Source organism: Nymphaea colorata, chromosome 12 (assembly GCF_008831285.2).
Source record: "Nymphaea colorata isolate Beijing-Zhang1983 chromosome 12, ASM883128v2, whole genome shotgun sequence".
Classification (NCBI taxonomy): Eukaryota; Viridiplantae; Streptophyta; class Magnoliopsida; order Nymphaeales; family Nymphaeaceae; genus Nymphaea; species Nymphaea colorata.
The window spans coordinates 15,925,021-15,939,055 of NC_045149.1; the positions used below are offsets into that span (position 1 = coordinate 15,925,021).

Sequence of the window (14,035 nt, forward strand, 5' to 3'; positions counted from 1 at the left end):
ACGCATGGCGCTGTAATTTTTACGCCTTTGAGTTTGCGTTTGTTTTGAAAACAGCAACAGAAGCAACTTATAGTAGTCTGTTTTGGTTGTTTGGTTCGACGCTCCAATGTTATAACTAAAACTTTGAGTTTCCACTAGATTTAAGAGCACCAGCCGAACGAGTGGCTAGCTAAAGAGAGAGAGAGCCTATTGTTTATGTGTTACAGGAAAGCGCACGAGGGGCGAGAGATCCAATTATTTATTTATTTTTGTGTTACAGGAGGGCAGATGAGGCCGATTAAAAATGGAAAAAAGAATTTAAAGGGTGTGGTGGGGCGGTGGAGAAGCATCGGTGCGTTACAGGAGGCAAACCCCCTCATTTTCCATCTGGCATGTAGCTGTAATGCATGTCGGCCCTTGTGAGAGTGGTGCGTAGACAAGATGCCGCTGATTCTGGCGGCAACTTATCATTTCCGGTGTTGGAGGAGCATCTCTGGCTTCCTTGTCACGCAATAACTAGTTCTGACCTTGAGGGAGAGAGATAATAAACTGGAAAAGGAGCGGAACTGAAATGCCTAGAAATCTGTTCATTTACTGTCAAGCCTCTGCCTAAATATGCTTCACACCATTCCGCTCCCTTCTCTCCTAACCTCTTTTTTTTTTTTCCAAACAATTGATTGTGAAAACAACAAATGTTGTTGGTTTTGTGTGTAGTGGCAATGGTGTACATTCTGCTGAATCATGTGGCCGGCCAAATATCAATCAGCCACGCCGGTGGTTTAAACCAGTTTGTTAGTGATGCATTTTAAAGCATATAAACATTTGGCACTGCCGTGTTAAGATAAAAGGGTCAACTCATGCACCATATGGGCCCATATTTAAAATTTATTTATGTCCATTATTACTTCATTTCGGCGATACGCACCCATACTGATAATACAGCAACTACCCATAATCTCATTGCGTCATCTCTCTCTCTCTCTCCTCATGGATCTTTAGTCTTTGGACCTTTGGCCTCTTCGTTCCTTTTCCTTCTGCTTTATTCATTTTCCATGACATCCCATTCCAACTTTATTTCGATTACTGCTGACGGCCACAACCACCCTCGCTTCTTCCCAACTCGCAGCCGCACCGGACCTTTTGAGATTGGAAATTTCACCAACATATCGCCAGGGCTTTGAATATTCATGAGGTTAGATCACAACGCGTCATACAACCTGCAAGGCTAAATAGACAACTTGGTTTGTGGGATCTCGTCAGTCCGTTGACGAATATGACGATGATATATATACATGTTGATAAAACCAGACAAATAAATGCAAAAGCAGAAATAACCTTCACGTGCGCAGGTTGACCTTGCTAGGGAGCTTGAATCAGCGCTCCATCCAGCCCCGTCCAAAAAGTTGGAGGCGTTTTCTTTACTGCAGCAAGAGAAGGGGAGGGGGAGGGGAAGGATATCGAGGATTCCAGGTGGCCCTTTGATCGGAGCTCTTTTGCCTCGCTACCAACACCCTGGAGTTTTGGAATCAACAGGAAGCAGGTACCAGGGCTGGGTCCCCGTGGCGCCCACAAGCACCTGTTAAAGCCACCAGCCAATGTTTCTTTGGACTTCAATACTTCATATATCAGAGAATCAGCAATTCTAACAGAGGCGGAAAATCACGAAGTTATCAAAAGGAAGACAGGCGAACGTGAGCTGAGAAAGAAACGTCGGAATTTATTTTAATGCTAAGGCAGAGGCGGGACCGCACACATCTCGCTGCTGGTGCAGACTCCTGCATTTATTTCGTCGGGGTCGACTCGACTGTTTCCAACTTTGCCTTTCGCCTTGCGGTTTCAGAAAGGACGACCCTTCGGAACTTTCAGTTTGCGACAATGTTGTTTTAATCTTGAAGGAAACACGCTGCTTGTATTTTGAACAATCCAAACTATTTAGCACGGACACGTGACACCGCTTCATATAGATCACCAAAGCATAATATTCCGCAGACAAAATTACATTCGACAAAAACTGTTCATCAATTCCATATTCGTTGCATTCCCATCATTCTGAAGAGGCCAAAGACAGTACTCAATCGAGTGCCCAAAGCTTTCCTTTTTTCGAGAGTTAAGCAGGGGCAAGTGCCTAGTTGTCTTACAGCGACCAGAGTGGGTAAACTACTGCCATCTCCGTAACGGTGATGGTATAACACACATCCCACCTTTATTATCAACATTGTATGGGCCGCACTGACAATCTCAGACAGTCAGACACTTTCCAACCGATATATGATGTAGGGGAGTGGATTGAATGCTGCTCTAAACCCCTACAGCTCATGATTTGGTGTTGTCGAACAAGTTTCTGCAGTCATCCACTGGCGGTGCTCAATTTTACTACGGTGCCAATAAAGCATCAGTTCAAGTACTCAAAAGGAAAAGGCCGAACCAATGATAGCAGCACTCAAGCGCCAAGCTCCAATGGCTGCACATGAAGCCAATATATTGGTACCACTCCGCATGGAACTATGGTCAGCTCCAGTATATCATAAGCCAATTAAGACAATCAACTCTGGTCCTACCAAGTTCCTAATAAAGGAAAGTACTTACAAGTCTTATTCCTGGTATTCAACAATAAAATGGGAGAAGAAAGGAAGTTGTTTGGGTCATCAAAGAACTGTCCTGGTATAGTAATTTTAGGCGCCCATGAGATTTGAAGAGGGCTCGGTGCTAATTTTAGGCGCCCACGAGATTTTAAGAGGGCTCCGTACTTCTAGATTAATTTCAGCCGCCTATGAGAGTTTAAGAGGCTCGGTGCCTCTATCCTGCTGCACCTGGGATTACGAAGGCTATCGTCAAGGCGGTAAAGCCCAAAGAGAAGGAGGGAAGCCGTGCGGGCACGTGAAAAGCTATTTGATCAGCGACAAGTAAGATAGTCAACCATGAAGCATCTCCTCTTTCTCACATACGCGCGCACAGTTTCTTTAGTTGAAAGAAGTTTTTCTTTTGAATAGTTTTTTTTCTCCTTGTATACCATTTTTTCTGTGAGAGGGCCTTGGGGTTGTATAGCACCATGCCAATCATCTTTCCCCCAACCGGCTCCTTACATTTAGGCGTACTTTCTCTCTACTGTCTTTTTCTTAACCTTCCTTTTCTTTTTGTCTCCTGGAGTGAGGAAAAGTAGCCTTCCTTCCATCAAGGAGAAACTAACAAATTCGGTGACTAGCATCACAGCAGGGCCAGAATCCAACCGAACAAGTGATTCGGTCTTCCATGTCGTAAGACAGAAGGCAAACGCAACTTATGCATGATGTGTCCATGACTTCTCAAATCTTGCAGAAAAGCCAACTGCTCCATCATGGTAATTTCATGAACGACAATCCCACCAAAGAATCACGCATCCTTCTGAATCTTTCCTTCTTTTTTGGTAGATGAGATGGAGTTGAGATGTGCGTAGAGTCCACAGGACAAGATGAGTTCGTAACTCAAGTTCAAGCCGAGCATCTAAGTTGTCAATTTTCAGATGTAAGAGGTGGGGTAGAGCGTGACTGGCATCGGGAAGTGGGCCGTGGTTCTACTTTAGACTCAAATTGACAGTTGGGGAGTGAATGAGTTGGCTGATCTTAACCAAAGGTATCGCGGGGTTCGTTTCCCCATGACCACCTTGCTTTTAAGAAAGAAATAAATGAGAAAAGTATCTGAGATATGACGGGCAGATTCATAGCCTCCAAGGGAAGATCTTCAGGGACGTTGGTGAGTCTCACATCTTCAAAAGTAAAGGTTAACAGATATGGCAGCGGTTAAAGGAGTTCACAAGAACCGAGTTTGTCTTTGACGTGAGCTCACTCTCTCCCTCCCTCCCTCCCTCTCTGCTGCATCGATGCTAAAAAGGAAGAAAGAAACAGGTAATCAATCTCGTGCTCCCCACCGTTTTCTTTTTTGAAGTTAATCAAGATGCATACTTTTGACCAAAAGAAATTATGCGTCGCAGTCGAAATCTTTTTCCTTCCACAGGATACATGCTGAAAGTAGTTCGGAGATCAACCACAGAATGGCATGGCGAACACCATCCATTCATCTTGAAGAAGGATCACTAGCCACTTCACAAATTTGTGTATGAAGCAGAGGATCGGCTTTCTGGTGGGACGCTGCCGCTTTGGTGCCTGAAGTTGCACTAGTCTCTGGTGGGGAAATGATGACGCTGCAGAGTTCCAAATCTGTGAGGTTGGTTTTCATCTATTCCCCTGCATTATACTTCTAACCTTCATAGATGAAGATTGAATTCATGGTTTGATTAGTTGCTACTTCCAAGAAATAGAAAAATGAAACAGTATGGGCATCTTATTCGGTTTTGTACATATGCAGTTTAAATTCACGGTAAGAATTTGTTGGTCGATGTTTCGTACAATCACATATATGGAATGGTCGATCAACATGTGAAGTTCACGATATCTCAAATAGTTCTAATCTTCGGTGTCAAAGGTAGCAGAAGTGCATTAAGAAGAATACAAAATCAAATATGAAGCCGCTGGCTGTTTACAGACGGAAGGAAATTTGTCAAACTTTTCAGCCACAACAAAATTACAGTGTAAGAAAGAGAAAATTGCATTTTAAGGAATTTAAAAGTGAATCAAGTGGAAATTTGAACTCTTGGGCTCTCCTTGCTTGCTAGGAGCATGGTTTTCACTTGTTAAAAATATCAATTTGCATACAGAAGTTCAAAAGCAGCATAACTACAAAGATTACGAAAAGGAATTTTGATATTCGTGAATAGCTACACCGGCGATATGATTCAAGTTTTCAATGTTTTCTGATGTCGAATTTCATTGTTGGCCGTTTCTCACGCAAAAACTTGCAGATGTAGAAAAGTACATGGCTTTCCTATGTTACACAGGTAGGGCAAAATCTGCCGGTTAGTTTCACCGTTAAGACATCTGTTTTTGATAGTTTAACACGTCAAGTTTTGACCATTACTCTTCCTTACCAAATGAGGAGAAACCAGAGTCGTTCCCTTGGAATGTTAAGAAGGAATATATAAGACGGTGTATCATTAGGTGCATTCCATGTTTGCTCGTTTTTAAGTTTCCTTATCCCAAAATACATGGCTTTTGCGGGGAAGATTTGTACACTATATGCTAGTCTTTAAATTGGATCTCGCATTGAGGATTAGTCTTTCTTTCAGGTTTCAGGATGATCCTGAAGTGGCTGATTTGACAAGATGTAAATCAGATAGCATGGTTAAGCTGACATTCAGAATAGATGGGACTCAAATACCAGTATCATGTCCTAAGAAGGTCGATCAGCAAGTTCCTAAAATCAGCGATCAGCAGGGTCTCAAAAGCACGGGAAAGTCGTTAAAATCAAAAGTTCTTTCCCGGGTGTTTTCTGAGGATTACGAAAGAGTAAGAAGAAAAATATTGGATCCTAGAGGCACTCTCTTGCAGCGTTGGAATAAAGTTTTTCTAGTGGCCTGTTTAATTTCTCTTTTTGTGGATCCCCTGTTCTTCTACTTACCTGGCACTGAAGGAGCATGTATAGAAATTGATACGCCCCTTGAGATTGTCCTCACCATTGTGCGCACAATAGCAGATATGTTTTATGTGATTCATATTTTTATTCGTTTCCGGACAGCATATATTGCCCCTTCCTCTCGTGTATTTGGAAGAGGTGAACTTGTCATCGAGCCATCCAAAATTGCATCGAGGTATCTACAAAAGGAATTCTGGGTTGATCTGGTTGCTGCATTACCACTTCCTCAGGTAAATTCCCGAGCTGCTACATGTTTCTGTTTATCCAAGCAACGATAATCATTTTGCCAGTTAATATTTTGCTTGGAATCTCCTTGTTTGACAGAGACTTTGTTCACGTAAAAAAGGGAGGCTTTTAACAATGTCAAATTGACACTCTTCTTGTGTCATCTTCAGATATACTTGCAAAAGATGTATGACACAAGTGCGTGCACGTATCATGATAGAGGTTTCTGTTGTTACGATTTGAAATTTGATGATAGGCATGAGCTGTAACAATCATAGACGGTATAGTTCTGAAATTAAACTGTTGAATAAAAAAAAGTTTGCAACAATCCTCAATGAACTAATTATCTGTAATGATAAATGTAAGTCCCATAAATCCAGCAACTGCACCCTCAATATCTAACACCTCTCATAACACATTACTCGCAATAAATTCAGAAAAACCTCCAGCATAGTTATGAAAAGGGGAATCCTGCAACAATGACCACTATACCAAGTTAAGTAGAGGTTAGGAGCATTCTATTTTCTATAGAAAATCTTGCTCAATACCTGTAACATGTTTGCAATATAACAAATGATACAGAAACCTCCAGAAGATTAAAAAGATAAAATTATTCTGAAATTACATTTGAATGCTAATTTATTTACTCTTGATAACTGATAATAAGGTTTTTACTAGTACAGGAATTTCTTTGCCTGAGATAAACTATTCACCTTATTATATTTAAATGTCACTATGGAATCAAATGAAGCATCTTTTATGGAAACCTGTTGTTATTACTTGTGATTGAAATCCCAGTATGCATCCATTTTGATTTTCACAACTAATAAATGTTGTTGTAGCTTCTCTTATAGTAATAAATTTCACAAATACCCTGATCACAGAAATTATATTGCTCATCGATGCTAGAGCTAATCCATTAATTAGCTAGCTGTATCGTGACTAAATTCATCACAATATATCTAATTTCTATCCTTTCAATTATTTTTTGCCTTACCACTTGTATCAGTTCTTACGTATCTCTTTATCCTTCCAGGTTTTGATATGGGTTGCAATACCCAGCTCAAACGGTTCCACACTAGCTAATACAAAGAATGTACTTCGCTTCATTATCATATTTCAATATCTTCCAAGGCTATTCTTGATTGTTCCACTATCGTCTCAAATTGTGAAGACAACTGGAGTTGTGACCGAGACAGCATGGGCTGGTGCTGCCTATAATTTGATGCTATACATGCTTGCAAGCCATGTAAGAATTTCACTTAAAATTCTTTTATTGCTGTCATCCATCAATCAGTTGTAGCCCTGATACTTTAGGTTTAGAGGACTTCATATCATAGTTTGAATGAATACATAGTTTTTGTCTTGAACTACTTATGCTAGAAATGTCTTATCTACGTTGATGTTTGAGTGAAAATTTGATAGCTTCTAATGAAACTGTTACTTCTAATCCTGCTGTTGCTGGAGCGTGGAGGCGCTTTGGCAGGCACTTTTGAACCCTTAAATTTTAATATTATATCCATCAAAAGCAGTTAAGTTGATTAGCAAGGGTTAACTGCCTAAGCTTTCAGCATCATTGTACCACTAAATTAATTATCATTAAAGGAGAAGAGTCATATGCTACTTCTTTGGCTGGCGTGTATCATTTCCTCAAATTGTATTCTGCAGACCATGTAGAGACGGCAGATACTTATTTGTGTATCTGACGATCTGTTACATATCCTTCTTTCTATATCTGATAATCTGTTACTAGCTTTTGTAATGTATTTGAAGAAGCATAAGATGGCAGCAATTTTCCATCTTATTGGTAAACATAAAAACCACAAGTTTGCAAATCTTCTGTTATAGAAATACTGCAAATGGAATAGATTGCATGCTCTTTGAAGGTTAAAACACATCAGCTAATATATGTCTCTCTTCATGTGATGAGATCTAACTTCTAACGTTCTAAGCCAACTTCATTTATTTGAACTTGTGATCTTCCTTCCTGGAACAATAATCGATCTTTATCATTTGATAAAAGAAAATCATGGTGCTCTATTTTTTGAGTGCTTGAGACTTAGGACATACACCAAAGTGGAAGTAGTCACTGTTTGTTTTACAACATAACGGATTTGAAAAATGCCCACAACATCGTGCGATCAGAATGTATAAATCGATTGCTTGTAATTCCCATAGAGAAGGTTCTGTTGGCCCAAGAGAAAGTCAAACAACAAAAGGGCTAATTCTTAGAGAACTCGATATCTTTAATATTGACTAATCTCAATCGACATGAAATAAGAGCACCTCTATTTTGGCATCCAAAAGCATACATCTTTAATGCGAAAGTTAAAATGAAGATGATGAAACTTCTCTCAAATATTTTGCAAGACCTATTCAAAAACCACCATGACAAGAACTTCTTTTCTTCAGTGATGATGGGAGTTTTCTTCTTCACCCTCAAGAAGTAACTTAAATATTCAAACTCACTTTCCTCATGCTTGGTTTTCCTTTATAGAGAGCATTTTTAAATCTTAAAGAGCTGATTTTCTTCAAAAAATGCCTTACAAATCTCTTCTATGTCAAAACATATAGATACCAGAAACTGGGATTAATTTCTAACATTTTCAAGGTTCCTCAAACTGGATGCAACTGGATTCTTTGTATCCAGAAAAGATGAATATGGATATTCGTTTTAAACAATAACATGTAATGTCAAATTTATGATGCAAGGCTCATGTAGGATTCGATGTTTCTTTGATCGGAACCATGAATCTCACAGGTGCTAGGAGCCTCTTGGTACCTCCTTGCAATCGAGCGTGATGTGTCATGCTGGGAAAAAGTATGCAACTCTCAGGGGCCATGCCAGTACAGATTCTTGGACTGCCGAAGGATGGACAAGAGTATGGAGGCTCTCAGACAGTCATGGGTTCAATCAAGTAAGGTTACGCGAATATGCAGTCCCAGTAGTAACTTTTATGAGTATGGAATCTATGGAGATGCGTTAAACTCAGGAGCAACATCTTCAAAGTTTTTCAACAAGTACTTCTATTGCCTCTGGTGGGGACTGCAAAATCTCAGGTCAGATCCACATATCTTTAAGAAAGTAAATCTTTTTTGATGTCCCATTATCTACAATGCTTCTCAAGTCGAAGGCTTCTATAACCTGTGCAGCTGTTTGGGACAAAACCTTCAGACAAGCACTTTCGTGGGAGAGATCAGCTTCGCGATTCTGATTGCTGTTCTTGGCCTCGTGCTGTTTGCCTTATTAATTGGGAACATGCAGGTGAGTCCCTTTCCTTGGAAAGAATGTATTAGAAATGCTAAATCTTCACTGCTTCCGGACGAAGGGAAACTTCAGTAAGAGGATAAGCTTTTTTTTTTTTTTTCATTTTAAAATTTTGCCACCAAAATTCCTTCAAAATAGTAATTAGAAATTCCAAGAGATTGAAGACCACTTGAAACTTGAAGTTGAAGGGACCTCTGGCCCATGAAAATGATAGACATCCAGGGTCAGATTGAAATACCATTGTGAGAGACACCATCTGTTTCAACTGTTTTCAATATCATGGTACGATCTTTATAATGTCAGAGAAATAACTGGATGGTAGCCACTGACTCGCGTACGCACGAGGAATTTGTGGATGTTGCATCTTTATTGTTGTCGTTTTGTATTTATTTGCGAGACGACGTGACGTGGTTGTCACACTATATTTGTTTGGCATGCTGTACCACCAAACCCAGACGTACTTGCAGTCGACGACGGTGAGGCTGGAAGAGTGGAGGATCAAGAGAACGGACACGGAGGAGTGGATGAGGCACAGGCAGCTTCCCCCGGATTTGAAGCAATGCGTGCGGAAGTATGATCAGTACAAGTGGGTGGCAACCAGAGGGGTGGATGAGGAGGCCATCCTCAGGGGCCTCCCCGTCGATCTGCGCCGAGACATCAAGCGCCATCTCTGCCTCGACCTCGTTAGACGAGTAAGCGCTTCCCTCCTCCTCGCCTGTATATGTCGTCCCTGCTAAGCGCAGCGTACTCTGCTATTACTACCAAATTGGGCCAGGTTTGGCTTGTCTCGGTAGCATGAACCGTCGAAATCCAGAGAGCCCTTCCCCTTGTTGGTTCCGCCTCCTGACGTTTTGTCGTTTGGAAGAACAGGTGCCGCTGTTTGACCAGATGGACGACCAGATGCTGGATGCGATCTGCGAGCGGCTGAAGCCCGCACTGTGCACCAACGGAACCTGCCTCGTCCGCGAGGGTGACCCCGTCAACGAGATGCTTTTCGTCATCCGGGGCCACCTGGACAGCTACACGACCAACGGCGGGCGCACCGGCTTCTTTAACTCCTGTAGGCTGGGTCCCGGCGATTTCTGCGGCGAGGAGCTGCTAACATGGGCGCTCGACCCGCGGCCCAGCGTCATCCTCCCGTCGTCTACACGGACGGTGAGGGCGCTGGTCGAGGTGGAGGCCTTCGCCCTCCGCGCCGACGACCTCAAATTCGTCGCCGCCCAGTTCCGCCGCCTCCACAGCAAGCAGCTGCAGCATACGTTCCGCTTCTACTCCCACCAGTGGCGCACCTGGGCCGCCTGCTTCATCCAGGCCGCCTGGCGCCGATTCAAAAGGCGCAGGGCCGTCGCCGAGCTCCAGCGCTTGGAGAGCCTCGGCTCCGCCGACACCCCTAACCAGCCGGAGACTCCAGCCCTCGGCATCGCGGTCCGGGCCGCTGCCCGACTGGCGGCGAGTGCCAGGTGGAGTGCTGTGGCTTTCGGAGGTGGCGCGTCGGAATCCTCGTCAGGCGGTGTCGTTGCCGTCCAGAAACCCAAGGATCCTGACTTCTCTGTGGAGGAAGAGGACGAATGACTTCGCATCCAGCCTGCCAGCTTTCAATTTCTTTTTCAAACATTCGTCCTTTCTTTCTGTCCGTCTTCGTTGATGAAGACGCGGACTCACAAGCGACGGTTGGCGACATTAGTGCAGTTCTTCTCACCCGATTGGGACTTGGTCTTAGTGGGTAGGAGTGTAAAGAAGAAGATATATAGTTGTCTTCTTTGGGGGAAAGTTGAAAACCAGATTGTACGTTATGTAGTTCCACAAATGTTGACGTTGGAGATCCTATGGCGTTTTGTACTTGGTCCAGAATCCTCGTGTTTTTCACATGCCCATGAATATAGAAACCATAGTTATAAACGGATCCGGAGCTCAGCAACGCTCTTCCCTGTGGATATGTTTGTCAATCATATTCTGTTATCTCACTTGAACTTCATAACCAATGGACCTACGAGTCGTCGAGCATGCAAGAAACAATGGCAGTAGTATCAGAATCATTTGATACTGATGTCGGTTTATGCGTAATTTTTAGAAATTTGTGCCAAAGTTTTGAAGCTTAATTTCCCTGCAAGTGCACTGTAGGACTCGGCCTGTGAGTAGGTATGGATGAATTGGCTATGGGTGCCACAAGAAGGTACGATGGTTACAGTATTCCCAGCATGTATACCTTCAGTCTGTACTTTTTCGCACCCCTTCAAATCACCAATGCGTCCTTCCAAACAGCCTTTTGTGCATCTACACAGGACATACCTGGTGGATTTGGGGAGGTACACCCATGGAGTTTTACTTGCTGCTCGTTGGAGAGTTCAAGCCAGCAGTTGCAAGTTAGGATCGACTTCATCGTACTCTTCAAAGCATATCTCATCCACCACATTTCTTGCGTCAAAACCATCAGACACCCTCTAAGCTTTCATGGAAGTTGACAGTGGAGGCAAAGATGACACGACAAACAATTGAAGGGTGTGGTTGAAACGCAGAAATGGAAGCCATTTCCAATCTTAGCACCTCCCTAATCTGCACTGGCTTCTTCCAAATCTGTAAATTCGATCAGCCGGATGTTGGCATATTCCATCTCAATATGTCTAATCTTCCCATTCTGCTCTTGAAAAAGGTTCCTAAAGGGGAAGCTACAAGAACCTGAGAATGGACGAAGCACTTGTATATCTGGAGGCAAGAGTTTAAAGAGATGCATAAGGTGACTAGAGGCTATTTAAACAGATACGTAGCCAGCATTGATTCAATGCTATCATTAATTTGTACTTTGTTTCTGCGTCCTTGCTTCATCCACGCGAAAACATTTGCTCATTTTCGCGTTCGCGTAACCTACATTTGTTACTTCCAATGAATGGCTACTACCTAACGTGTGATCCAAAATTGTTCAGATCAGAGGCGGTTGGTAAGGATTTCGAAGACAAAAATAGTGTGTGGATAAGAAAGGTCGTTTCACATTGACTGTTACAGGAGCGTTTGTTCTTTCGTCAAGTGACTGGTGAGAAAAATAAATGTGGACCGTGTCCAACGCTGCGATGGCATAGCAGCAGAGAATTGAAGACTAAATTACTAGATTAATTACGAATCTGGAACTTAGAATGAGGTAGTGACTGTTACAGTTTGGAACTCCCAGTCCTGCCGGTCTGCATCGTCAGCTTGTTCATCGTGTTGTCTTTGGGATGATGCTCGGGGTGTAGGCCAAGAATTACCTCTCAAGCGACGCACGATTAGGCATGCGCGGTCCTTGTATGGTTTCTAGTTATAGGAAAATTGCCGTCAATTACGGCAGCAAGAATGGAGAACTTGCGATGATAAAATAAATTCACGCGCTCATGATCGAGATCCTTTACAACGTGATTGCATAGACATTGTGCTACTACCTTGGAAGTTTCTTTTTCCTCCGCCTTTTTTTTTTTCCTCCAAAAATTCAACTGTAGCCATGTAATCTGCATCGTCCAGACCTATAAATTAATAAACCTCATGTACGTTAGATGTTGTGTTGCTGGAGGAACCCTTCCATGTAGTAATATGGCGGACATGGTGTCTGACTATATCGCCAGTTATCTTGACAAAGTTGCAGTTTTCTCACGCTTGCTGAAGTCACATACCAGATTTGAGCCTATACCTACCCATATAGGAAATGGACGGATAGAGAAAAATCGTTCGTTTTCATACTACTGCTACGGAAGTCTCGAATTGTCGACAAAGGTAAGTCAACTTGGTTCAAGCAGGAAAGGAATGACAGGTGTTGAGCATGCAGCCATTGTAGAGTCACGGAGGGGAACTTTCTTCGTTATCGTAGACATCCCATCATTAATCATGAACTCTACCTCAGTTATGAGTGGCATCAAACCCTGTCCTACCTGATTATTATGGGGAGATTCTATGCTACACACTAAGTGGAACGAACGGTGCACATTGGTCTGACATGCCCGTGGATTGCAACATTAAAGATGCAAGTTGATTTGTTGTAGCCTGCCTAGGTTCATTGTTTATGTTTTGTATACCGTTTAATTGCTGTTTTCTGCACATTCTAAATATTCTTTGCAGTAAACGGGGAAGTGGGGCGTCCCCGGTTGCCCCATGGAAGAAAAAAGGAGAGCTCAGATCACTAGGAATAAGCAAGATTTTATGAATGAAAATCTATGCAAGACTTCATAAATGAAAATCTGCTAGATTTCATAAATAAAAATCGACTTTTCAATTGGTCTATTTACACAATGAAGTAGAAGTGATTGATGTGCTGTTTTGAAATTAAAGTTCTGGACAGTCAAAAATTTTAGCGAAGTTTGCAAAATTAGTTTCTAAACTGCATGCAGTTTGCACAATGCATGTTTTTCCGTCACGCAATTTCTTTAATTACATTGCAGGGAAACCAGATTGATTTCCAGCATGTCGTTTCACTTTCACGGCTGTTAGGTGTTAGAACCTGTGGGTTATGTGTCCAGTTCAGTAGGGAATCATAGGTCTGGTCCTTCGGGGCTGAGTATGCATGTTTGAGTCTGTCACGTTAGGTAGATGGATTGGGTGGACAATAGGAGATAGTAACCCACCCCAATCAACTGAATCAGAGCATATAAGGTTTTGAGGGAGTTAACCCTAATTATGAATGAATATCGAAGATTGCTGTGAAGGCTGGGCTTTCACTGGAACAAGTGCGTGAGTTAATCTTCCCCTGTTAGTCTCGGGGCTAACAACTGCTTAGACCATGCATGACCATGCTCTTATAAAAGTGAAAATACTTATGAACTTACATTTTCCCAATGCACATAAATATATCATAGAGATGATACTCTTAGCCATCTGATGTCTGTCATGTTCTTGGTCACATTAACTGACCATTTTGAGTTGCATTCAGCATGTCAATGGAAGTACAGACAGTCCTGTCAACATGCATATGAAGTACCATCACATGCTTATTCGTAAGAACCGTCGGAAAATTTGTCAAGATGATGATGCATTTGTGGAGTGACGATGAACACAGCTTCCTGAGGAAATTCCAACCAAAAAAAAGAAGAAGAAAAGACC

At 42.3% G+C, this 14,035-nt stretch overlaps 1 protein-coding gene across 1 annotated transcript; it reads left to right on the forward strand.

Moving 5' to 3' along the window:
- The first annotated feature begins 3,953 nt into the window (after positions 1 to 3,953).
- On the forward strand, positions 3,954 to 10,870 carry LOC116265370 (protein CNGC15b-like). The gene is made up of 7 exons (XM_031645937.2): positions 3,954 to 4,179; positions 5,138 to 5,714; positions 6,746 to 6,958; positions 8,471 to 8,769; positions 8,863 to 8,974; positions 9,433 to 9,669; positions 9,848 to 10,870. The coding sequence occupies exons 1-7, from the start codon at positions 4,148 to 4,150 to the stop codon at positions 10,547 to 10,549; spliced, it is 2,172 nt and encodes a 723-aa protein (XP_031501797.1). The 5' UTR covers positions 3,954 to 4,147; the 3' UTR covers positions 10,550 to 10,870.
- The last annotated feature ends 3,165 nt before the right edge of the window (positions 10,871 to 14,035 follow it).